Source organism: Phymastichus coffea, unplaced genomic scaffold, assembly GCF_024137745.1.
Source record: "Phymastichus coffea isolate CEN01 unplaced genomic scaffold, Cenicafe_Pcof_1.1 PCOF00185, whole genome shotgun sequence".
In the NCBI taxonomy this organism is placed as follows: Eukaryota; Metazoa; Arthropoda; class Insecta; order Hymenoptera; family Eulophidae; genus Phymastichus; species Phymastichus coffea.
The window spans coordinates 69,753-95,465 of NW_026706996.1; the positions used below are offsets into that span (position 1 = coordinate 69,753).

Here is a 25,713-nt window from a genome sequence, read left to right on the forward strand (position 1 = left end):
TCTCTCTCTCTCTCTCTCTCTCTCTCTCTCTCTCTCGTGATTTTCGCACTTTTAAGTTAAGATATCTCGAAAACCTCAGGTAATGGATCAATTCTGAAGCCAAATGCAGATTCAGCATTTTAAAAACCTTCACAAAAGTACTATCGCGTTTCTGGGTTTTTTCCATTTTGAAGTTCATAATCTTTTGCTTATTTTATAATTTTTTTTTATATTATTTATCTTTTTGCTTATTTACGGTTTTTTTCTCACCTTTGTGTAATATTTTATTGTTTACTTATTTTTATGAGACAAAAATAGTGCATAATTTTTTTTGTTACTAGTGTTATGTTAATCATATTATTATTAAAACAATTTTTTTAACTTTTTAGAAAAAGAAAATTTCATACTTTTGTATTTATTATGCTATCTTATTAAGCCTAAACATTCCGCCAAATGAAAACGTGACGGAAGAGGAGATATTGTTGCAGGCAACACACCGACGAAGCTATTTGTGCAAGAGCGTCGAGAGCAATTTATATTAAGAGTGGAGGTATATCATCTGACAGTAAATATATTAATTTCATTGATTATTATTTTGACAATTTATTTGATGTAAACCGAAAATAAAGTGGAAATAAAACTGTTTGCTCTGAACCAGCAAAGTTTAAATAAATATAATTAGTAAAATGTGTATTGAAAGGAACAATGTGTGGATATATAAAGACAAATAAGTCCTACAAATACTCGATTAAACTATAGGATTTTAATATAAAAAGAAAATTAAAAAAGCAAGTCGCATTTAGCCGACATAAAAACCCTAGTCACAGGTAGGGAAAAGTCCTTTAAATACGACAAGTACAATGCAATTTAATTAACTAGAAATACAAATAATAGAGCACAAAAAATGTATGCTATGCCTCAATCGAGAAAAATGGAGAAGGGGACAGGTACAGTTCACCTTCTTCTCAACAATTATGTGAAATGGCCATTCATATAACGCTACGTTCTATTTGCGATATTGCCTACACATAAGTGCGAGAAGGGAGAACACCTCCTAGAGCAGCGCGATACCGACATCTCGGACATGGGCACAGCCCGGACCACATTACTACGACGCAAAGATTGAGGCTCAATGAGGCGGAGGTGCCCCTGAAAATGCTGGGATCCGATAAATCTGTTTTGTGCGATTCTAATAATGAATGAAACGACTTGAAAAATGAGCTTCCGCCTTACGTTAAACCACTTAATAATATAGTTTAAATTATATCGCTAGTATTTCGAGATTTAAACGTGTACCAAGGAAGTACGTTAATGAAGTTATGGAACAAACTGACCATTTGATATCAAATATTTTAGATTTAAAAGTAATTAAAAGTTTTAAAGGTATTTTAAAAGTAGAAATTTTAATTAAAGTTCAAAGTACAAATATAAATAATATGTAAAACATTAATCAATTGATTAATAATTTTTCTAATTGTTTAAAAATTGTTGAAACGGAGCAAAAGCAGTTATTATAAAAAATTGAGAACATACATTGTATGAATTAGCATTCCTATTGGCGAATGTGTTGAATATAGAAAAATAAATAGCGTTCAAACATTCGTACATGTACCTGCCAATGCTGAATTTATTTTATTAAGCTTTGTCTTGAAACGTTTTTTTGAATTCCCAGGAATATTTCAAAAAACGATAGATTATATGAACTATTTACAGTTAAATAATGAAATAGTTAATAACTTAGTACAAGGAGAATTCTGGAAAGAGCGCTTGCAAACATTTGATGATAAAATTGTGTTTCCATTAATAATGTACTTTAATGACTGTGAAAATAACAATCCACTCGGTACACATTAAGGTTCATCAAAATCTGCTGCTGTGTACATTAGTATTCTCGGGTTACCAATAAAATATCAAGCTAAAATACAAAATATTTTTCAATTCATTTTGTTTAACCCTTTTCCTCCCAAATAACACAAATTTTTTCTTAACTTTCATCCTCATATCTTTTAATAAAAAAATCGTATGAAAAATTTATCAAGCATCATATCTTGTAGATTTTGACCTCCTCTTTCGAATGCCGTTAACAAAATTTACCTAAATTGTAAGTCGGAAACGTTATAGGCCGGTTTTCCGGAAAATTCACAAATTTTTCGCGTTTTTTTTCTAAAAAAAGTATATTTTGAAATGGAAAAAGTTTGCACACACCATTGGAAACACTGTTATCGGTGTTATAGATGTCTTTTCTTTCAAATGCCGTCGGATTTTTTCCGAAATTCAAAATGGCGAACACAAAATGGCGTTCGAAAGGAAAAATTTTTTTTTTACACTTGACGAATTTTTTTCTCCAAAACTATCAAGTTTAGTGAAAAATTTCTAAGAACAAAAATGTCTTAAAATTTGTCAAGAAATACTCTCAAATTTTTTCAGATTTTTTTACAGCGAATTTGGAAATTTCGATTTGCGATTTTCCACGAATTCGAAAATTAACTCGGAAAATTCTGAAAAAAATTGAGAGTACTCCTTGGTAAATTTTAAGACTCTTTTGTTATTATGAATTTAAAGTAAAAAATTAATCAATTTTATTCCTAGTATACATTTTTTTCAAATTGGTTTCACAAAATTTAAAAAAATTTCAAGTCTAACAATTATTTTTTTGTGCTACCCTCGCTAAAAGTCGATTTTCCTGATCGCGACGCGATAGGACTTTAGGCGAGAGAGGAGCAGAAAAATAGTATGTCAGTCACGGCCGTAAATAAAAAAGCCTCAGATCAGGCGAAACCTCGGGCGACAATATTCGGCCAATTTGACACCTTATTTACTTTTACGGTCTAAGGCCATTATTATCATTTAAAAAATTCAAGAGTCAATTGGTTTAGGTTTTCAAAAATTTTTTATTTTAGCCTACAGAGAAAAATTGTTAAACATTTATTTACGTAAACGTTTTGAAATTTTATTTCTTACTAAGTTTTATGAGTTGATAGATTTTCAGTTTTCAATATTCTGTCGTAAATTCTTGTGTAGTTATAAGCAGAACTTTTAATTTTTGTTTCTTGAAACATGCTTAACCATACAAAATTTTCTCATCAAGAGTAACTATAGTAGTGTTTGAATTTCGTTCGAATCTTTCGTGTTGTACTTAAAAATTTCATAATAATAATTGAAAAATTTTTATTTGCAATCTTCGTTTTAGTTATTTTTTATACAAATCACAAATTGAATTTTTAATTAATATTGATTTATCTAAAAGCCATAGTTGTTACTTCTAATCATTAAAAATTCACAAAATAAACATACCGTAAATTATTTTTTTTCGCAATGCCGAAACGAAAACAACCATCATCAAAATCCTCGCGCGAAAACATTAAAAATGTTTTGCTCGAAGATTCATGTCAGTTATTGGAATACGATAACCGGATTGACGTTTCCATCATGCCTAATGCTAATGATTCGGATATGGAATCAGACTTGTTTAGCGATGATGATATATCTGATAAACAAATGTCAAACGAAATTGAAAAGGTACTATCTTACAAGCAGATTACCAACAATTATTCTTCTGATCAAAAGTATCTAGAAGAAAATCATAAATATAATTGGACATTAAGAGAAAAAAAGTGCGCTGAAACACTTAAAAATAAATATTTATTGACTGATAAACAACGGGATGAGATTCTTGCGAGTTCGCCAACTAAATTGTTCGAAACATTTTTATCTGCCGAGATAAAAACTCATATTATTGAAGCCTCTGCCGAAAATGATTTACATTTATCAATGAGTGAAATGAATACTTATTTGGGTATAATCATTCTAACAATTTTCAATAAAAGACCAGAGATAAGTGACTATTGGTCCACCAATCCATTATTGGAGTGCTCCGTTGTAAAATCAGCTATGTCCCATAATAGATTTCAACAAATCAAAGGGAAAATGTTATATTCCCAAAAATCTGAACAAAATCAAAATGACTTTGCCTGGCGAGTACGTACTATCTTTGAAATTTTCCGGAAAAACTTGAAACAATTTGGTTTTTTCCAAACTGCCACATAGCTGTTGACGAAATGATGGTTAAGTTTTTCGGAAGGTTGGTAATCAAACAATTTATACGTAATAAACCAGTAAGGTTCGGTATCAAGATGTGGGCATTATGTGGAGCTGATGGGTTTTTATTTGATTGTCAAATCTACGGCGGAAAAAATGCAGCCATCGATGGAAACTTGAAAAAATGCGCTTTGGGAAGTAGAGTGGTTCTCGGTCTTTTAGAAAAACTTTTTATTACCACAGTAAGAAAAAAACTAAAAATATACCATCTATACTGTGACAACTTTTTCACTAGCCCTGATCTATTTGTAATTTGTAATCATTAGGTTTGAGAGCTACGGGAGTTGTGAGAAAAGATAGAGTGAAAGAAAAGAATGATTTAGATAAAAAAGCTTCACGCGGGACTTTTATTGTAAAACATGATCAGACTAGCGGTATGAATTTGATAACTTTGATGGACTCAAAAGAAGTGTCAATGCTTTCTACTGCTGCTGGAGTTGGATCTGAAAGTAAAGTTAAAAGATATTCTAAAGAAATGAAAAAAAAAGTTGAAATGAAAATGCCTCTTGCATTTACGACCTATAATAAGTTTATGGGTGGTGTCGATATACATGACCAATATTGTAGCAAAGCATCACCATCCATGAAAAGTAAGAAGTGGACTTTTTCAGTATTTATAAGAATTATTGAATCATCTATTACTAATGTGATTATATTGTTTAATGCTGTGCCTCCAGAAGGGACTGAAAAATCGATTGTTAAAGATTTTGCAATGAACATTGCACAAAATTATCTATCACAAACTAAATTAAAAAATCACGTCTATCTCAAAACTACCGTATATAAAAAGTGCTCATCCGATTGTGGTAAACGAAGTTTTTGGTATTGCAATCAATGCAATCAATACATTTGTCAAACTTGTTTGAATGACTCTCATGCTGAATGAAAACACTAACTTTTATAAAGTTTTATTACTGTTCAAATTATATTAAAAAATTATAAAAATTAAAAAACTATACAAAAAAAATTTTTTAAATTTAAAAAATGTAAAAAAAATAAAAAATAAAAAAAAAATAAAAAAGACTCTTTATATCACGTTTATCTCCACGTAGTAAGGGTCGGGCAACGACAAAAACGTTTTGTCGGCAAAAAGACGTGATAAAAAAAACGTTGGTTTACATTTAGTTCTTTTTTATGTAATTTATACTAGGTATAAAATTGATTAATTTTTTACTTAAAAACTATTGACTTAATAAAAAAATTCATAATAACAAAAGAGTCTTAAAATTTACCAAGGAGTACTCTCAATTTTTTTCAGAATTTTCCGAGTTAATTTTCGAATTCGTGGAAAATCGAAAATTCCAAATTTGAGAGTATTTCTTGACTAATTTTAAGACATTTTTGTTCTTAGAAATTTTGAATTTCGGAAAAAATCCGACGGCATTTGAAAGAAAAGACATCTATAACACCGATAACAGTGTTTCCAATGGTGTGTGCAAGCTTTTTCCATTTCAAAATATACTTTTTTTAGAAAAAAAACGCGAAAAATTTGTGAATTTTCCGGAAAACCAGCCTATAACGTTTCCGGCTTACAATTTAGGTAAATTTTGTCAACGGCATTCGAAAGAGGAGATAAAAATCTACAAGATGTGATGCTTGATAAATTTTTCATACGATTTTTTTATTAAAAGATATGAGGATGAAAGTTAAGAAAAAATTTGTGTTATTTGGGAGGAAAAGGGTTAATATACTTTATCATAAAGTGTTTCAAATGCAGTAATTTTAGCCAAAGTTATAGATGAATTATATTTTTTAAACGAATGGGGAATTGTTGTTGAATTACCAGACGGCCAAGAAAAATATATTTTAAATTAGTCCTTTTCATCATAGATAACTTCGGATTTTCATTCGTTATTTGGTCTAACCAAAACTTATAATGCTATTGTTTTTTATCATCAGTCTTTGATTACAAATCATGAAAAACATATGGGTTGTCTCAAAAGTAAATGTAGTTTATAAATAACGGTTAAATATAATTCTCTAAGAGGATTACATGACCCGTAAACGTCTGGAATATTAGAGGAATGTGCTTAACACAGAATAAATCATTTTTATTCCGTAAAAAAATTCTGCTTACAACGTGATATGCTATCTGATGGAAAGTATTAGCGGATAATTTCTGGCTTTCTTACACTATTTTTTTTTATTTTTGAATTAAAATTGTTGTCTTTAGAAGATTTTAATGAAAAATTACAAGGTCTTGATTATGGTCCAAGATGTAACGTACATAAACCTCGTGAACTTAGTGAAAAATCTATAAAAAGTATATATATTACATGTATATGTATACCATATGCGTGTGCCGATTTCACGTAGTGACACAATTGCACGTGTCGACTTATAGCTATACAAGGGTTTCTCCCTTTTAGCTTTACAAACTAACGAATCTATTATTGAGTATTGTCGAATTAGCCAAAACGTATCCTGCGATAATCGATATATATTTTTTTTTCCTTCGATTTCAAAACCACTTGATATTCTTGTGATACTAATCTTGTATTTTATGCTGACAAACAAAGTTTGTAAAATGAACACTGTACAATTTATTATATAAGCTTTGAAATTTTACTATGTTATATAGCTAAAATATATTATACAGACGTTAAATTTTGCTACATCAAGTAGCAAAAATTATATTTTGAAATTTTAATATGTAATAGCAATTTTTCCTATAAAGAAAGTGTGTTCCGGCTTTACTATAGTAAATTTTATAGTAATTTTTACCACTATTGTAATAAATGTCATAAGATCATTTCTCTCAGTGTACAGGACCGTGATGTAAGTAGTTAATTACCAGCCGCTTGCCGTCCCACTAATGTCCATATGACACGCACCCACGGTGTCTCCACCTAACACGCTCGTTACTTATCTTCGGTTGTTAACAGTGATTGACGCCGATGTTCTCTGTTTGCAACTTAATTCTACTCACTACACGCAGCTTATACATTTATAGTCGTAGGACAGCTACGAGTCGTTTGCAAATCTGTTTTGAACTTTGCACGAGGTGCAGGCCGTCTACTTTCCTTTTTCAAAGAGGCAGACGAAAGTGAAATATGAAGCGCACACATGTATCCAGTTCGCGCGACAGCGCCTAATCCCTATCAGGTGGTCGTGTGATAAATATTTTGTTGCTGACGCTAAGGGGTGCAAAGGATGGCTCTGTTTCCTGTGTTTCTCTTTTTCTTTTTGACACATGACAATTCACTGTATATCCAACATGAATATCACGATGTCTCAATACTCGAGGTTCTCGCTAGCTTGCAAAAATTGCTTAGTAGATTGCATAGTTAATGTTCGAGCAAATATAAAGCTTTTATAGGAGACTATATATACACTGATACGTTAGTTAGCTCTAAATAGTTATGGCTATTTTGAATGTTGCTGAATTTATGAAACAGTGTTACCTTCGCTCATTCGAACTTTGTTTGCCAGCTTCTCTTTTGATACGCGAGATCGTTTGTTTTATGATTTCAAACCAAGTCTGTCAAATAATCAGGTTACACAAAAATGATAAACTACGAGGTCTACCTAAAATTAATTTATATCTAAAGTTAGTTTGCTATTGTATCATATAAATAACTGGAATAATTGTAAGCATCCAAGTACATTAATACCCGCTACTATGTATAACTTTTCAAGTACTTAGTAAAATTTAGCTTTCCATGTGAACACTTATTCAAGTAGTCAACAAAGGGCATAAACCTACAAGGTTTCAGACATTTCGTTACTTATTATTACCAGCAAACCTTGAAGATCCTCTACTTTAAAAACCTCAGTGACTGGATGTTATGGAATATTTATTAATATAAATTTGATTGGTTTATATTTTGATGTGTACATGTAAAAAATATGAGAGGTTGTACCTGCACACTTCGGAAACCGCAATAGCGTAGGCTCATGCTTTATGATTTATTTATGATTAGTAATTGAATTAAATGTATGCAATTTATTACTTATTTGGTTAGTTACGGTATAATAAGAATTTCATGGATAGAACAAGATTATTTTACAAAGCTAAAATTAGTGTATAGCAATATAAACAATTCATGCTTGTAATAAGAACATTAAAAATCTTACCTGAAAGTCCAAGTATGTTGCATATATCGGGTAAGGAAGAACAATACAAATAGCAAAAAACAGTGCTCCCAGAGAGCAGACAAATGCTGGGATGCGAGATTTTATGGGATCACTTAAGTATCTATATCTATCGCCAGCTATCATTAAATACGTCAACATTGATATGTGTATTGGAAGATCCTAAATAGAAAAAAAACATATCTATTAAATACGAAATTCAATTTCTTAAAAAATATAGAGATTAGACATTTCCTTTTCTATCGATAAAAAGAATATATTTCAAAAATTTAGTTGTTTCGTTCGACGATTCTTATAGCTCGTCAACATATATATTTCGACTTGTTTGAACTTTCATACTCGGACTATATTTTATTAAGCAAAGAAAATAAAATATACTCGATTAAAAAAAAAAATAAATACATAAACAAAAACTTAAGCAAAAACTAAATCAAGATTCACTTAAAGACTACATGTATTTAGAAGGAGTAGTATGAATAATATACGATTTAGAATAATTAAGTATATAAAGTGAAGTGTTATAATAAAAAATAAAGCAATGAATTTCTCTAAAAATTCATGAAACTATGAATTGCTCCTCTTTACAATTGCAATAAGCTACAGCAATAATGGTTAATTTATGTATTATCGCCATGCACTCCGTTGCGAAGAAGAAAAAATGATTATCAAAGAAGAATAAAGAGATACGGCGATTGTAGAGAAATCCCCTTGACTTTATTTCTGGAAGCATCTCGCTCGTACAAACGTTAGTTGACGACTAGTAACACCGGCGTGACAAGGAAGACGAAGTCCGGACGACCCGTACCAGGAGAGACCGCCTACGCTCTTTACTTCGTAGTAAGATATGGCGGTGCGCGATGGCAGCATATGCGAAATAATCAGTCCGAACATGTATATTTATTGATTCGCCCACCAAGTTTTGTTGAAAAAATATGCTTATTACTCGCGGTATACGCACGAAAGGTCACGCTCTAACCACTATTTAAATTAATTTCAATAATTTAGGTATACAAGTGAAATCTCGGTGATGTAGGAATGCCATTGAAGTCCTAGCAATATGTACTCGTATAGTTAAGTGTCTCTACGATATCGAGTGGTTTTAATGTTATTATATCGGACAATTTCATAGACTCTAAATTTAATTTACTTGAACTCACGTTATTTGCATATAATTATATTTCATTTATATTGTTTACCGACATTCATTTATGTTTCACTCATTGTATTCAATTTAAGTAATTCTACGAAAGGTGGTGCCTCGCTGAGTCGTTGAGATGGTGTCGATTTCTCTCTTTGTACCCTACAGTCCACTCTACTAGTTTACGCTTTTCTCGTGGTCTCCTCATGGTTAACATGTGTTACCCCGACGGCGTATAAGCCACGCAGCTAAGCCACGACCACGTTATCGTGACTATCGCCTATGTTTTGGTTCGACACTCGTCTCATTTTTCCGCTTTTCTTTTTTTTATTGCTTTTAAGATTAAGAGTGACGACTATGGCAGGACCCGTGTAGAAATTTTCCTGCCTGATCCCTAGTTGAAGGCCCGATTCTGACTAGAAATTCCTACGTTTGATGATTGAGTGTAAATCATACGCGAATCCGATCCGAAAACCGTATGTTGAAAAAACATATATATAAGATAGGTTTTTCTGAGCTGTATCCAGTGGGGAAGTCGTATAGCTCGTAGTTGTTTTCTCTGAGATAAGAAATCCCGATTAGAATCCGAAACGGCATTCTTGTAAACCGCGATACGTCGTATTCGCAAGGATCTTCTGATCATATTCACGTCAGTATTTCCTTATTTTTTCGAAGTAAATATTTATTGTATTTTGTATAGGTTAAGTGATAGGTTAAGATCGCATTAATACTAGCATAATAAAAGCAGAAATTTTATACTTATTTTATAAAAGAATAATGGAAAAACTAAACAGTGAAAAAGGAAAACAAAAAAATAGAGAGCGCAAGCGAAAGAACCGATTAATTCAAAATGAAGTTAAAACTTACATTGCTAGTACCAACGCTGTGTATCTTTGTAAGTTATGGCACAATAATATATTTTATTTTACTAGTAATTTTAACTTTACATGAAATATTGCGTTATTTATATTTTCTGATCCAGACCAACATCAGCAAGCTAAGAAATTTCTAATTAACGAATTTCTCTTGAGCAGCTGTAATGACGTGAAAAAAAAAATATTATCTGAAATTCAAAGTAACATGCAATTTGAAGAAAATTCCCATCGTATACACGAAAATGATACTTTTGAACCTCGGTCAACTAATTCAGACAATGACAATACAGAACAAAATAATGATTCGGTGATAGAGATGATTGCGAGTGAGCTTGATAAAAAAGAATTAAGCGAAATAGATGAAATAAAGCAATGGGCATTAAATCATAATGTTGATAATAAAACATTGAATCATCTTCTGTTAATTTTACGCAAAAAATTGTTGCCAGAATTACCTAAAACGGCAACAACTTTTTTAAACGTTAAATACGATTATAATATAAAAAAAATTGACAATGATGGACAATTAATGTATTATGTCTATTTTGGTTTAGTTGACAGTTTAAAAAATGTTATTAATCCAGAGCTTCACCCAGATGGGAAAATTCTGCTACAGTTTAACGTGGATGGCATGTCGGTATTCAAATCTAATAATACTCAGTTTTGGCCTATATTAGTTAAAGTATTTCATGAAAAGGATTTATACCAACCATTTGTACTTGGTATCTTAGAATCTGTAGGAAAACCTCATAATCCTATCGAATATTTAACAGAGTTCGTTAGCGATCTAAATCTTATACTGGAATCAGGTTTGACTCATTGCGGAATACAATTTAAAGTTAGTATTATGTGTTTTATATGCGATACTCCAGCTCGAGCTTTTTTAAAGTACACTAAAGGTCATGGTGGCTATTATGCGTGTGAAAAATGCAAAGTTAAAGGAATGAGAACAGATAGGCGAACTACTTATCCTGATTTTGATGCTGCTATAAGAACAGACGAATCATTTAGAAAAAAAAGCAACCCAGAACATCATACAGGCACTAGTCCATTACTGAAAATTACGCCACCTATTGATATGATCAAGTGTTTCATTTTAGATTATATGCATTTATCTTGCAATGGAATCATGTTAAAATTATTATGGGAGTATTGGATAAATGGCACACGACAAATTCGCTTGACTAAAACACAACAAAAAGAAGCGAGTAGACGATTACTATTAATCAGAAGTTGTATTCCTATGGAGTTCCAAAGAAAGCCTAGAAGTCTTTCGTATGCAAACAAATTCAAGGGGACCGAATTAAGATTCATTTTGCTGTACTGCGGACCTCTTATTTTACAGGATTTATTGCAATATAAGTTATTCAAGCATTTTTTATTGTTTCACGTATCTCATAGAATACTATGCAGCGACGAATACAAAAAAATGTCACATATGGCTAAAGCGTACTTAGTAAAATTTTTTAAAGCGACCCGTTTTTTATACGGTAAACAAGGATTAGTTATGAATGTTCATAATATACTACACATCGCAGATGATGTGATTAATATGAGTTGCAACCTAAGCAAAATAAGCGCTTTTCCCTTCGAAAATATGCTAGGAAAATTACGAAAGTATGTGCGTACTCCTAATAAACCTTTGGCTCAGGTATGTAGGCGTCTTCAAAAGAATAAGAACTTTCAAAATCAACCACCCGTTATACCTAGCAAGACTGTCATTTTAAAAAGTATCGGTACTAAAGATTTTGTTTACATTAAACAAATAAAAATTAGCAATTTCTTCACAATCACAGATAAGCATCCTAACAATTACGTGTTAACTAAAAGTGGAAAAATACTGCAAGTAAAACAAATTTACTATTTACGAAGCGACTCCGAAAAAATAAAAGTATCAGGTGCTATATTCAAAAAAGTCCGATCTGTCTACACGTATCCGATTAAGTCATCATATTTCAATATCTGCAAAGTATCCAAAACTAATAGAAAACTCTTGACTAACGTAAAATCAATAAAAACAAAGCTTCTTTTTTTATCCTTCAATAAATCTGTAAATAAATCTCATGAAAATTATATTTTGCCATTTTTGCATTAAAAAATTGATTAAAAGTGTACGTAAAATATTTTATATGTTTAAAATAAAACCTGTATATAATGTATAGATTACGTTATGTACAATAAACAACAATTGATAAATAGTAATTAATATGTGACTTTTGAAATTCGCAATCTATATTAAAACTATGTAATAAGAGTCGAGAGTAAAACAAACTGTTGGAATGTGGACATTCTTTATTTTAAATTTTCGTCTGCCTTAACGGCTAGTAATGCGGCAGCAGTTCTCGGAACAGATTTATCCGTTCTGATTATCGGTGTTGCTTGAGCAAAGTTCAATCGACGATTCCTTGTGATCTGATAAGTATCGTCTATTGTGTTAATTATACATTTGTTAAACGTCATCTCAGAAAATTTAGGTAAGTAATATAATTATTTTATGCACTTTCGTCATAATTCAGTGACTTGAATGTTTGTTTTCGTATGAACGATTTTCGGATGATACGATGAAGTATGTATACGAACTAACCTCAAAATTAATTTATACAAAGTGGATTTCATACTTTAAAAGAAACTATAAAAATATTACTCAATAAATCTATGCAAAATATTTTCATGCATTAAATCTAAAATTATTGACAATAATGTAAAATTCTTTATGTTCGTTCATCAAATAAAACCTTACAAAGTTTAATATTACTATACTATAAGTAACATTTCAATTTATAGATAATATTGAAATTGATATTACTGCGTGATAATTATTAGATATACAATTATTTTTCTATTCAGTGAATAATAATAAATTTACTAATATTAAAAAATTAATTAGTCTAATAAAAAAATGAATTATAATAAGTTATTATCATTAAACAGTGGTATTACCAATTGTTAAAAAGATTTGTGATGTCATTTGTTTATTATTTAATTTATTCAAATGAGACAAATAAGCATTTAATCTATTTTTCAGCTATGAACAACAGCAAAGCCACTACTAAGTATAAGTACTACATCTGTGAGTTTATAGGCTGCATTAATGACACTGGCGAAACTGATAAAGATATACTTCCTTCCTCTTGGATAAGGTTTGACACAAATATAAAAAAACTCCAAGCACCGTATCCAAATCCTCCTTATACGAAAGCTGTGTTTAAGAAGCTACAAGAAGATGTCAAATTGATTCGTAACCCAAATAAAAATTGGAGCTTGTGGGAAATCAAACTGAAAGGAGGTGCAAGTAAGAATATTATAAATATGGCGTACGGTTTATTTGTAGAATAATAATAATTTTCATGTATTTTTTAGACAACTATGTCCAGGCTGAGAGCAGGTTAGCGAGACTGAAATCTAATGGTTATTGTTTTACAACGGATCAAGAAGACCAAGAATCTAAAGCAGAAGATCAATTTGATGCATTTCGTAATGAAAATATAAACGAAATTTTAGCAAGTGATAGTGAATACAGTAGTATTCAGTCCTCTTCGCTTGAAGAATCTAATAGTTCAATTTCTGAACAGGAACGTACAAAGTCTGCCAAGATGAATAAAAAAGGTAATTTAGCCTTATAAACTCACTTCTTTTCCACATATTTACAATATTTTGTAATCGTTTTCCATTGATATTTATGCTTACAGCTACGAAAAAAAAGAAAACTAAGTCCACAAAGTATCAAGTGAAACTACCTGAGCAGAAGAAAAATGTTCTTCCAGAAATCACAGTAAAAGTAGATGAAAGGTTAGAATCGCCATCAGCTGAAGAAATCATTCAGCAAGCAGACTTGTTTGATGTTACCGAAGCAATAAATATGTCTGATGACCAATTGTTAGGTAAAAGTTACTGTTGTGGTTATTTGAATTATGTACTAAACTTTTTTCTTTTATGTCTACTTATATAAGAATTTGTGTTCAATTTATTATTTTTAGAGTATTCAGAACATACTCTGGATAGAATTAATCGGTTGACTGAAAATAAACCCAAAGTACTTGCAACTCAAGATAGCTTTCCATATAATGCTTCAATCGGTTCACCTGCTCTTCAAGTTTCTCTTGGTAAAATGTTTATGTTAAAGAATTATTTTAAGTTGCTTTATATTAATTTAATGTTTATAATTACCTTTTCTCTTTTAGATACAACTGCTATATTGAAAGCAATAGCTGGATTAAAAATTATTATACAGAATGTACAGTCCGACGTAACAGATTTGAAAAGGAAGATTTTAGGATCAGAGATCGAGAGGCTCAACCAAAGTTTACAAGAAAATAATTTAATATTACCCCTTCAAACTTCAGACGATTGGAACACTTTCAATAATATCCTGCAGAATGATATAATAAAAGAGTATTTGGTCGGGAAAAAAATGATTGACATCTATAAATATTGTATAGAAATATACATTGTATCATATAATAATGTTTTAATTTTCAGATCCTTTTTATGAAATCGCAGCTGGATAAAGCTGCTAATAACCCGACTAAAAGTTGTAGCAATATTTTGAAAAGTTTATTTACAAAGGAGTTGATTTCAAAATTTACAGCGTTGAAGAAAGTCGAAGGCAAGGTTGTATTTAGTAACTCTGTATGTTTCAAGATTTTAAAAGGTAAAATAGATGGGTTTATGTAATTCAATCTATTGATTCAAAACTAATTAGTAATTACTGTTTATTTTTCCAGTTCTATTACTGAGCAATCATCGAGACAATAAAGGTGATTTTATCACTGAAGGAGCCTTCAATCGAGCATTGACGTCTGCTTTTAACAATTCTAAGGATTGGGGAGGAAGACAGAAAAAAACATTTTAATTTAATTATATTAACTAAGTATTATTTTTTTGCCGCGAAAAAATATTCAAAAAATATAAACCATGTTTGTTATGTAAACTTGATGTAGAGATATTCATTAATTCATTATATTAAATTATTACAAATAAATAAAATTATTATGCATTTTAACGACACATTTTTTATTTAATAAAAGTAGGATTTGGATTAGTTTTCCGTAGAAAAATCCTGACTCGATTTACCTATCCGAATCGTAACAAAAAGCGGGACATTTTCCAGTTTGTTTCTGGCAGGGATCTCTAGTCCGATTCAAGTCTGAAATAGGTAAAACGGGCCCGATTCCATTAGGAATTTTCATGAAATTTCTACACGAGGAGTCGGCTGTCAGTTAACTGAGAGCCTTCGACGAGCTTGTACGCTCTCAGTTGTATCCTTCGTCAATTCATGAAATAAAACCCGATCATTCTGTCTTTAAATTCATCAAATTTTCCTATCAAATCACCTTTCGTACTGAATTAATTTTCATACGAAAAGCACAGACATTGTGCCAAAGAAACAGTCTCCTTTTAGTATTCAGTTTAGTGAAAGAAAGATCTGAGAATCTCTGTATATATTTATAGGATTTCGTTATCAACAAACAAAGTTTATATGTCGTTCAAATGCCTTAATTTATTACAAGTAGGTAACTGTAAAAGATAGAAAATAAGCTGACGAATAGAATGGTGAGAGGCGCCTATCTTTGCGACAAAACCGGGGAAACGTTTCCTCTATTTACTATAGCATGTGCCGAAGAGTCATAAACAAAGGCGAGCCTTGGAAAAACCCAAAACGCGTTTGATGTCGCGCCATCGGAAGAGACGATAAGAAAGTAATCGGTATGTGCTATAAACAATGGGGCCTGACACTTCGGCGGGTATCCGCAATAAACCGCGCCGGCACCGACGTGGCCTGAAACTTAGCCGGCATAATGGGGTAGAGTGAGCGATACGTATGCACCAGCTGCGAGAATGCGTCTTCGAATCTTTGTATGTCTGCCCGATTGCATTTAAGTGAGAGTTGGTTTGGGACAGGCGGAAAATATGTGAATGATGTGCGCGAGCAAACTTATCAGATGGAAAAATAGAATGTACGTGCGTGCGCCCTCGTGTATGAGTGTGCATGTGTGGGTGAGCCATATAGTCCGTGTGTCTGTCCTAGGGACAGTAGGAGGAAGGGTCGGTCAGTCAACACGGCACTCAGCTACGTAGGTCACGAATGTGATTGCTCAGTAGTAGAATTCGGCTGGCTTTTTTGACTGAGCACCGCTGATGCTACGCTCTGGCTGTTTGTGTATGCGCGGGTGCAGCAATGTATCCCGTGGCTTTTCTCGCCAAGGCAGTTCGGAAAATTTCTTTCGAGATTGCACTTAACTCCATTATGGGAAGCCTTCGTTTTGCCTTGTGAGTCATATGCATGCACGGGACGACCAAAGAGGTTGAACTGGGGCCGTTCGACGGTATGGCGGTCAGACGAAAATGAGAGGCCCAAAAGGCTCAGCCCTCACCGACAGTGGGGGTGGACGCTGGAAAGAAAACAGGAACGAGCTGAGTGAACAGAGGCCGTGGCGGTAGAAGCTTCCGAGCATTCTAACTGGTCCTGTGGTTTCGCGAGCTGCTTTATTGACTGCGACTTGTGTTTATATCGCTTGAATAAGGAATTTAAGCGACAGATTTGTTACTTTCAGAAAAAAGCAAAATCTTGTTAAGTTCAGTATTTCTAGTTTCTTCGCACATCACCTTACCCAAACAGTAACATTGCATCAAATTTAGTATTATAAACTTCTAAAATATTCTAATAAAATTGGAATCATTACCCCTGTACGATGATTTTAATTAATACGTGGAAAGATAAACCGTTAACTTTTCGCGAAAGAGCATAAATTATATTGTCTCTGTGCGCGTTTTTGATTAGTAAAAGTATCAAGGAATACAATTAACTTTAAATAAATTAGTGTTCAATTTGAATATTAGGTAAGAATTTCTTATTAGGTCAGAAATTGAAATTGAACTGGTCTTTGAAAATTTGTTATTCGAATAGAAGCGATATATTTTTCTTCTCTTTTTTCAATTGATCATTTTAGACTAAACTTTATAAGTATAACTTTTATAAATAACTAATTCAAATAATAAAATAATGATAGTTCAATACAAACCTGAAATATAGGTAGGCAAAAGCAGATCAATCTTCCAAATATCCAGTTTTGCATAAGCATAACGGCAAGCGTGATCGGAAGTACGAATGTGACGTGAACCGTACTAGCTATTGCAATATTGATAAGGAAAGCACAAGTCGTATCTTTGTACAAGCGACGTTTGACAACATGGAATATCATTGCCAAATTAGCCAACACGCTCGAGATAATCAGTAGAGAGTAAACCAACACAATAATAGGATAATTGGTTGCAAAGTACGGATTCAGATGTGGTTTAGATAAGTCGACGTTTGTGTTATCATATTTCTTGAGATAATGAATGATCATCGGCAGATATTCCTCTGGGATTTGATCCGAGTTTTCGGAAATGAGTGACATTCCGGTGCTGGCAATCTAGAGCAGAGTAATTGAATTCTATTGTATAGTGACAAGAGAAGAAAACTGGAAGATCGTGAAAGATCAAAAGTCGTATCGACGCATTCGTGGTCATCAAGTCAGAAGAAAAGTTTTGTCGATAAAAGACTTAGCCGTTGCTATGTAGACTGCGAATGTGTCCGTTGGAGCGTTGGTTCGGCAATAGAAGAAAAACACTGGCGGGCTGGGAAGTGGTCTGTAAATAGTTATTAGCGGGGTGCGCACACGAGAATACGGTCTTCCACGGCAGTGAGCGACTATCGATTATGTACAATCTTTTGCAATTCAAGCGATCACGGATAGCCATCTAGGCGTGTTCGCTCCGTCAATTTCACTGCTTGATAAAAACTTGATTATATTCACTGGCACTCGTCTTTCACAGCTTGTCATCTCAATCCTGTTTGCGTCCGAACGGATCTCAGCTTCTTCTATTTGTTAGTCCACGCTCGTGCTTACTATCAGAGTATCGCCAAGCCACATCAGCTGCCAGAGCTCGACTGCCTCACTGAGCTCTCCTACTTACTCTTTTCGTCCCTGTTTTTTTTTCTTCTTTAGGCGTGATTATTCGCTTGGCGAGATTGATGACAGGAAGAGAGGATGCCATAGATAAGAAAACATGTTGCTTCTATTATTACTATCACCACTCCCCTGCTCGGCCTTTTTTTATATACTTGACCTTGCTTCCATTTTATCATTACTACTGCTTCTGCAAAAAAGAGAACTTTTACTAGTAGCTTTTACTAGTAGAATTTCGAATACAGTTTTCATAGTTTTTTACAGGTTTCATGGTTTTTCTCGATCCTATAAAGTGTTTCTTTTTTATTGACTTATGATTCCTTACTAATTTTTTATATGAATTGCTTGAATACTCAATTAATTAAATGCTTGAAATAACATAGGATTAATGGCTTATTTTTCATTTGCTCTCTATTATATTATTTTGACACAATATTGTTATTAGAACAATAAAACAATTGCCAAGAAACTAAGAACTCACATTTTTAATGTTATATACAAATACTTTTCGATTTATGAAAAGGATATCTGTTAAATCTCTTCACACCCTATATAACTATGCAAAAGAAATTTTCGAAACGTTGCTCTGTAAACTATTTAATCTTTCCTAAGAGCGCTGAAGAAAAAATAAGATATACGCTTTTACTAAATCTTTGTTATATAAAAAGTATAATATTTTAAGTGAAGAATGGTTTGCATTATTCATTTCGTTTCTTCGGACAGTTATAACGTTTTAAGGATTAGGTGTGCGACGGGCAACAGGTTGAAATAAGCTGCAGAGTATTAATGTCCGTGAGTATTAATTACTGAGTATTAATTGTTTCTATAAAAAATTACAACAATACATTCAGAAAATAAATCAAACAGAAAAAGAAATTCTCCTTATTATAAGATTTACTTCAAATCAAACTAGATTAAGTTTTGTATTTAGTTTTTTAATATGCGTATAATATTGAATTGATAAAAGAACATCACTATAAGTGAAATACTTTAAAATAGAATAGATTCCAAAATATATTCCAATAAGAATTGCCTGAAATTGTAATAGTGTTTTCAATCACTTTCGACTATTGGTCTATACTACAAAGTAATTGCAAGCCTACCACAAAATTACATATGAAAATTTACCATAAAAAAATTCCAAATATGCTTACGTGTTTATAATTCAGAGAAAAAATATGCTAATAAGATCAAACATGTTTGAAAACTACCGTACCAAGAAAAAATACATTTGCAGAATAATAATACGTTTTGTATCTTAATTGACAACTTGAAATATTACGTCTAAGAAGAATGTGAAAGATAAAATTTTATAGTTGAAATAAATTATATCGGAATAAATAAAAAAAAATATAATAATTTATTTCGATAAAATTAGTAAGATGCCTGATGAAAGTAATAAATTATAAATGTATTTAAAGAATTAAACTTTATTATATAACAATAATTAAATAATATTACCAAAGCAAACATCTAGTCATTCTCAGTCGGATATTAGACAAATTTAATACGTCAAAATAGTTAAATGTTCAAAATAAAATTTGTAACATTTCTATAGATTTTTATTTATTTATATGTAATTAATTTAAATACACACGCATACATATATAGGTATTATTAAATAATTTATTACATATCTATTTTACTATTTGTCAAAAACTAACTACTTGTAATAATAATGAATATTACTCATCATGTTAACATACCAATTTTTGTAAAAAAAAGCTGTTTCATTTCTGTAAAACATAAAACATCTAAACTTTAATATTTTTTAATGAAAAAAGAATCTGGTACTTATCAAACTGATTAAGATATGTTAAAGATATAACTTAAATTTGCTATATATTAGATGAATAATCCATGGCATTAATTCTACAAAAATAAAATCGAATTTTTTATATACTTTTGGGTTCCATAATAACATAAAAGAGTGATCCAGAATGAAACTTATAAAAATATAGAAAGAAGCTTTCTAGATAGGTATAAGCAATTTATTTTCAGTATTAAATTACCTTGATTGATTTTGATTGGAAATAGCAGAAAGACGTGACACCGATCAATGAAAACTTATTAATAAATTTTCACTACATCATATTATTCTATACACATAATTTCTTATATTTATTGTTATTGAATCAATAGAAAATTAAATGCGATAATAACAAAGAAAAAAGCATAGTATTTTACGGCTTAAAGAGATCTGACTATAGGGGAGTTAATAAAACGATGAGTAAAATAATTTACAAGAAGTTGATCGTTCAACATAGAAACGTTACGATCGACGAGCGGCTGGCAACTGATTGCAGAATGTAGTTACGCTATTCGTACGTCGGCAGAACGACGACAACCACCGCGCGAACCTCATGCGCAAACTCAAGCGTACGCGCAGGCGGTTAACCAGCTTATTCAATCACTGACTTTTTCTTGTTATTTTCAACTCGGCTTCGTCTGATTTTCAGTAATGTGTTTTACTGCAAAATAGGTTCTAGCTTTCTTAGTATAATATGCATCTATCATGGACTTTTATATATTCATCTACTTTATTCTTTAGCAGTAGACGGAATAAATCCGTTTTATTCGTTGGTGTAAATGACAGCGTTAAAATGAAACAATAAGCTGTTAGGACAGATGAAATTAAATACTAATAGTAGATTATCACAGTAAATAAGTGATCACATATTGTAAAATTTTGTAAATAACTTTTGATTGGAATCTGGAAACACTCGAAATACCATATTTAAAAAAAGCATTATTTACTAAAATTATTATATTTGATATGATTAATTTGGCCTAATTTGTTACGTATTGATGCTTATTCTACGTGATTTGATTTTATATCAATTTAAAAATTTTACTTATTTAACATAGTGCTTTTCTATTGAACACAAAAAATAAAATATTATTTGACTATATATCTTTCTGTAGCAAAATTAACATAAATTTAATCGGTATAAAATATTCTACAAGGCGTAATCCTAAATTTAACCATTTTTTCATAATGGATAGAATATTAAATATATGACTTTTAAATATTTATTTATTCCTGAAAAAATATTTTATGTAAAATACTCTAGACCAGTTATTGGCAATCGAATTTTCGGATGAAAGTTTACATGTTCAAAAGTATTTTCTTTAGTAATAAATTCTATTTTATGTTTTTCGATCAGTTAGAAGCCATTATGTTATATAAACAAAATTTATAAAGTAGTGTAGAATTATGCAGAATCAATAAAGGTACGACACGAATAGCTAAAATTGTCGGACTATAAGAAATGTGCTTTACAGTTCATAGTAAAATGCAGTCAATTTTATTAATTTAGAATCAAAATGGCATCAACATTATAGCTTCAATATACTCAAAAAAGTAGAAGAAATATTTCAAAAGATAATTTATGAAAATCTATTAATAACAGAAGCACTCACAATACATTTTGTAACATCAAGTGATCGCTAACAAGAGTAAGAGTTGCGTTTGATATTAATATTGCGTGTAAAGACGAGACTTATTCTCTTTAGTGGCGTAAGCTTATTAATATTATTAATATAGCTACCAAAAATACTAATATAGTAAACATTACTACAACATTCTATAATATAAAGTGTTAAAAAATATAAATAAAATTACTTCATCCATGTATCAAAATTAGTTTAATCTTATGTGCAATCATAATAAATCTTTTAACAAATTATTTTCACAAATAAGTTGGACATCTCTATCCTGGCAGTGATTTTTGATTATCAGTTATCGATAGGATGAGTTAAGAAACTCAATTATAAACTTTGGAGAAATTAATTTGAGATATGTATAGAAGGTCATTGGAAAGCAGTAAATCATGTTACACTCCAAGTGATCGCAAACCCACTGAGCTGTAAAATGGATTACTATGCCATTATTCCTGACCATTACATATAAACCATGTAGTAAGATTTAACAAAGTAAAAAAAATTTTTCAATTGCACAATTCCAAAGACTACTTTTATTAGAAATATATTTGCTTATCATGTGAAATATTGCATACGCAATGTGCACGTTTGACTGAGAAGAGACACATATACACTAACTGACAATCCGAAATTTGTAGGTAGAGTGGAGAGAGTACGAGAGTCAAATTGATTTAAGTTAGCTTGAAGTTACTAATAACGAAAATAGACGTAGCTATCTTTATTGACGCAGTTATATTTCAAAATTCATAAAAAAATGCATTTTATACAAGAATCACAAACAAGTGTGCTAAAGATTGTGACATATTTTGGTGGCTCGTGTTGCGTTGTTTGATAGTGCCGACTTTCGGCTCAAACAACGGAGTGACGGACGTTCAATGTCCATCTCCGACAATCAGCTTCGAAAGGTAACCTTTCAACCAGTCTGATTGCCACAGAGCATTTACCATCTTTTTTAACGATGTATGCATTTTTGCGAGCTTGGAGGCAGTGATTGTACCAATTTTAAATAGTCGAATTCAATTCTAGATCGTAACTCAGCTTAATGCGGCGCACGCTTCTCTTACACGCTTATTTTAAAGTAAACAATAGAGTTGCTTAAGTTTCGAGTTTCGAAGAGGCTGTAATTGAAATTTGACAACAAAGGGACCAACCGACAAATATCGGCAGATAAGAGATTCTTTAGAAATGAGTTGTCGATGCCGCGACGCATGGTTACTCGATCTTGACTTCGAGTTCGATATCGCACGCGCGCATCGATTAGAACAACAGTCCGCGGTGTAATGAAATGATCTAAGCGTAATGTCTTTGTCAGAAAATTCTTTGAGAGCATATTTCAAAATACATCCGTAACATAAATTATCATTTCCATTTAAAGGGGAGTGATGTATAGTATAGTAGATTTTTATTGGCAGAACTTTATACAAGTATATGGCCACGACACAAGACCAGCAGCGCTCAATCGAGGCGCCAAAATACAAAATGACGGAAATTACAGAATATTTTTACAAAAATTATCTGATATAGTTTTACAGATAGATGGTGTATATTTGGCTATAAACTTGAAGTTAACCTTATTTATTAATTTGTTTTAATATAGTTGCATAGAAAGTTAAATTAACTAACTACACTACAAAATTAATGACTGCATAAATATATACCTTTATCATCGTTAACTCGAACGATTAAATGTTGATCTTAATTTCTAAGATAAAGTCAGATAAAATACGTATTACATTTTCGTTCATTTCTGATAAAAACGAGGTCACAGGTATGGGCCGAATTTTACATATTTGCGTAAATTTTTTAACATTTTAGTTCTTTGTACATTAAATAATTCGCATTCCCAAAATATATGATCTATAGTATCTTGTGATTTACCGCAACTACAAGTATCGTTTCCAACAATTTTGAACCTATGCAAATAGTAGTTTAGAGACATGTGTCCGCTTCTTATTCTATTAATAGTACTAATAACCTTTCTAGGAAAATCCGGGAAGACGAAAAACCAGGGTTTTTTACTTATTTTATAATAATATTTTAAATAAAACACTCCTTTGGTATCGCTGAGTTGTAATACTTCATTTAAATATAATTAGTAACATTTTTGTTTGTATTTACCATATAAATCAGTGTGTGGCAGTTCGATATGTAACCTCGTACCGCTTTGGGCCGCTTCTTTTGCAACCTCGTCTACTGTGTTGTTCCCTTGTAAGCCTTTATGCGCGGGAATCCAGATCAAGTCTAAGACTGCCTAATTTTTTACAGTGTAATAACTTAGATTTCAATTGTAAAACAAGCGGAGAGACAACTCCTGAATTGTTAGTATTAATTAAAGCTTTTAAGGTACTTTCAGAGTCCGTAAAGATTCTAAATTTTTGGTTCTCGTTGTCTGAAACTTTTTCGACGACATGGATCAACGCTAGGGTTTCCGCTGTGAAATTGGATGCCCAGTTTGAAATTTTATATGAAAAATTAAAAGTGTTGACGGAACTCCAGGCGGCAAAGCCGACGACCCAATCGTCGCCTTTGGCCATTTTCGAGCCATCAGTGAATATATCAATTATGCTGTGTTCTGCAGGAAATATATCTAAAAAAACTGTCAAATGGTTGAGTAAACTTGAAAAATGTATCGGAGGTAATTAGTAAATCGGAGTAGAGTATGTATTTCATCTCGTAAATTTCAACGAGTAATGATTTGTTGTAGTTGAAGTCAAATTGAAAGTCTTCAGTTAAATTTGAAATGATTTCGACATTAATCACAGTACGGTTATTGTTCATTGAAAAGCACTTGAGCATGTATTTATAGCCTAGATATTTAAATATAGCCGAAAGATGAGGTACTTTTGATTGAGCGGCGATTATATTGAGTGGAGTACTCTTTTGATACGCTAGAGCGATTCTTAAGGCTGTATTTTGAATTTTCTGTAATTTATTAAAAGCAGAATTGGTGCATGGAGAAATTAAAAAGCCACAATATTCCAATCTTGATCTTATCATTGATTGATATAATAATGTCAATGTAGCCGGGTCTGCGCCCCACCAGGTTCTTCTCAGACAGCTGAGGATACGGGTCGAAAAAATACTTTTTTTAGTTAGTAATGAGATGTGTTTCTGCCAGTTTAACCTTTGATCCAAGATCATGCCTCAAAATATAACTTCAGTTGACGGAGTGATTATTTCGCCTTCTAATTCTATTTAAATATTTTTGACGTTTATATTATTTTTATTGAAAATAATTAATTGGCTTTTGTGTAATGCAAACCCGAGACCTCTGCTTCTAAGGAACTCTAAGACCGATACAAGGCCAGATTTTAGTTTCTCGATATCTTGTGATAAATCATCACAACGTTTAAACAAAACTATATCGTCAGCGAATTCCAAAATCCTTATATCGGACTATAAAATGGAACATATTAGTCTGGTATATATTGCATACAAGATGGGGCTTAAGACACTACCTTGAGGTAGGCCCTTATTTACATAATATTGTTTGTTGTCCCTAGAGTTCACGGCTATTAAGGTTCGTTCATATGTCAGATTTTTTATAAAAAGCACGAATTTCTTTGGCAGGCCAATAGTAATTAAATCATCGATAAGAATATCCGGAATCACGCAACTAAATGCATCCTTTACATCTAAAAATAGACCGGCGATACTCTCTTTCTTGTAAAAAGCTTCATGGATTTCAGTGGTAAGAGTCGACAAATTATCTGCGCATGACTTTCCTTTTTGAAAGCCATACTGTGATTGGGCATACAAGCCATTATTTTCTAGCCAAAATGAGTCGCGTATTGACCATTCTTTCGAGTCTTTTTAAAATGTAAGAAGCCATCGAGACGGGGCGGACTTTTTTACTGTTATTTTTGGGAATAAAAGTTAGGTAGCGTGACCAGTCCTCTGGGAAAACGCTCTGGTCATAAAGGTCATTAAACAAATCTAACAAAATCCGTTTATAGAATTCAGGGAGAGCAATTAAAAGCTCGTAGCTAATTTTATCCGAGCCAGGAGACGATTTCAGGTTAACTGATTGAAGAGCTGATTCCAACTCTTCGAATGAAAATAAAAGATCAATGAAGTGATCGTTACTGTCGATGTTACATTTTGATTAGATTAATTCCGAGAAATTTGATGC

At 31.7% G+C, this 25,713-nt stretch overlaps 1 protein-coding gene across 2 annotated transcripts in view; it reads right to left on the reverse strand.

The window, feature by feature from the left end:
- The window catches only part of LOC131673580 (prolactin-releasing peptide receptor), a 76,175-nt gene extending 58,581 nt beyond the window's left edge, over window positions 1–17,594 (reverse strand). For both annotated transcript variants that reach the window (XM_058951675.1, XM_058951676.1), the window contains exons 1-2: window positions 17,208–17,594; window positions 8,155–8,334 (exon numbers count right to left, since the gene is read on the reverse strand). In XM_058951675.1, coding sequence (XP_058807658.1) covers window positions 8,155–8,334; window positions 17,208–17,585 — 558 coding nt within the window. In that variant the 5' untranslated portion in view covers window positions 17,586–17,594. The remainder of the gene's footprint in view (window positions 1–8,154; window positions 8,335–17,207) is intronic.
- Between the last annotated feature and the right edge of the window lie 8,119 nt (window positions 17,595–25,713).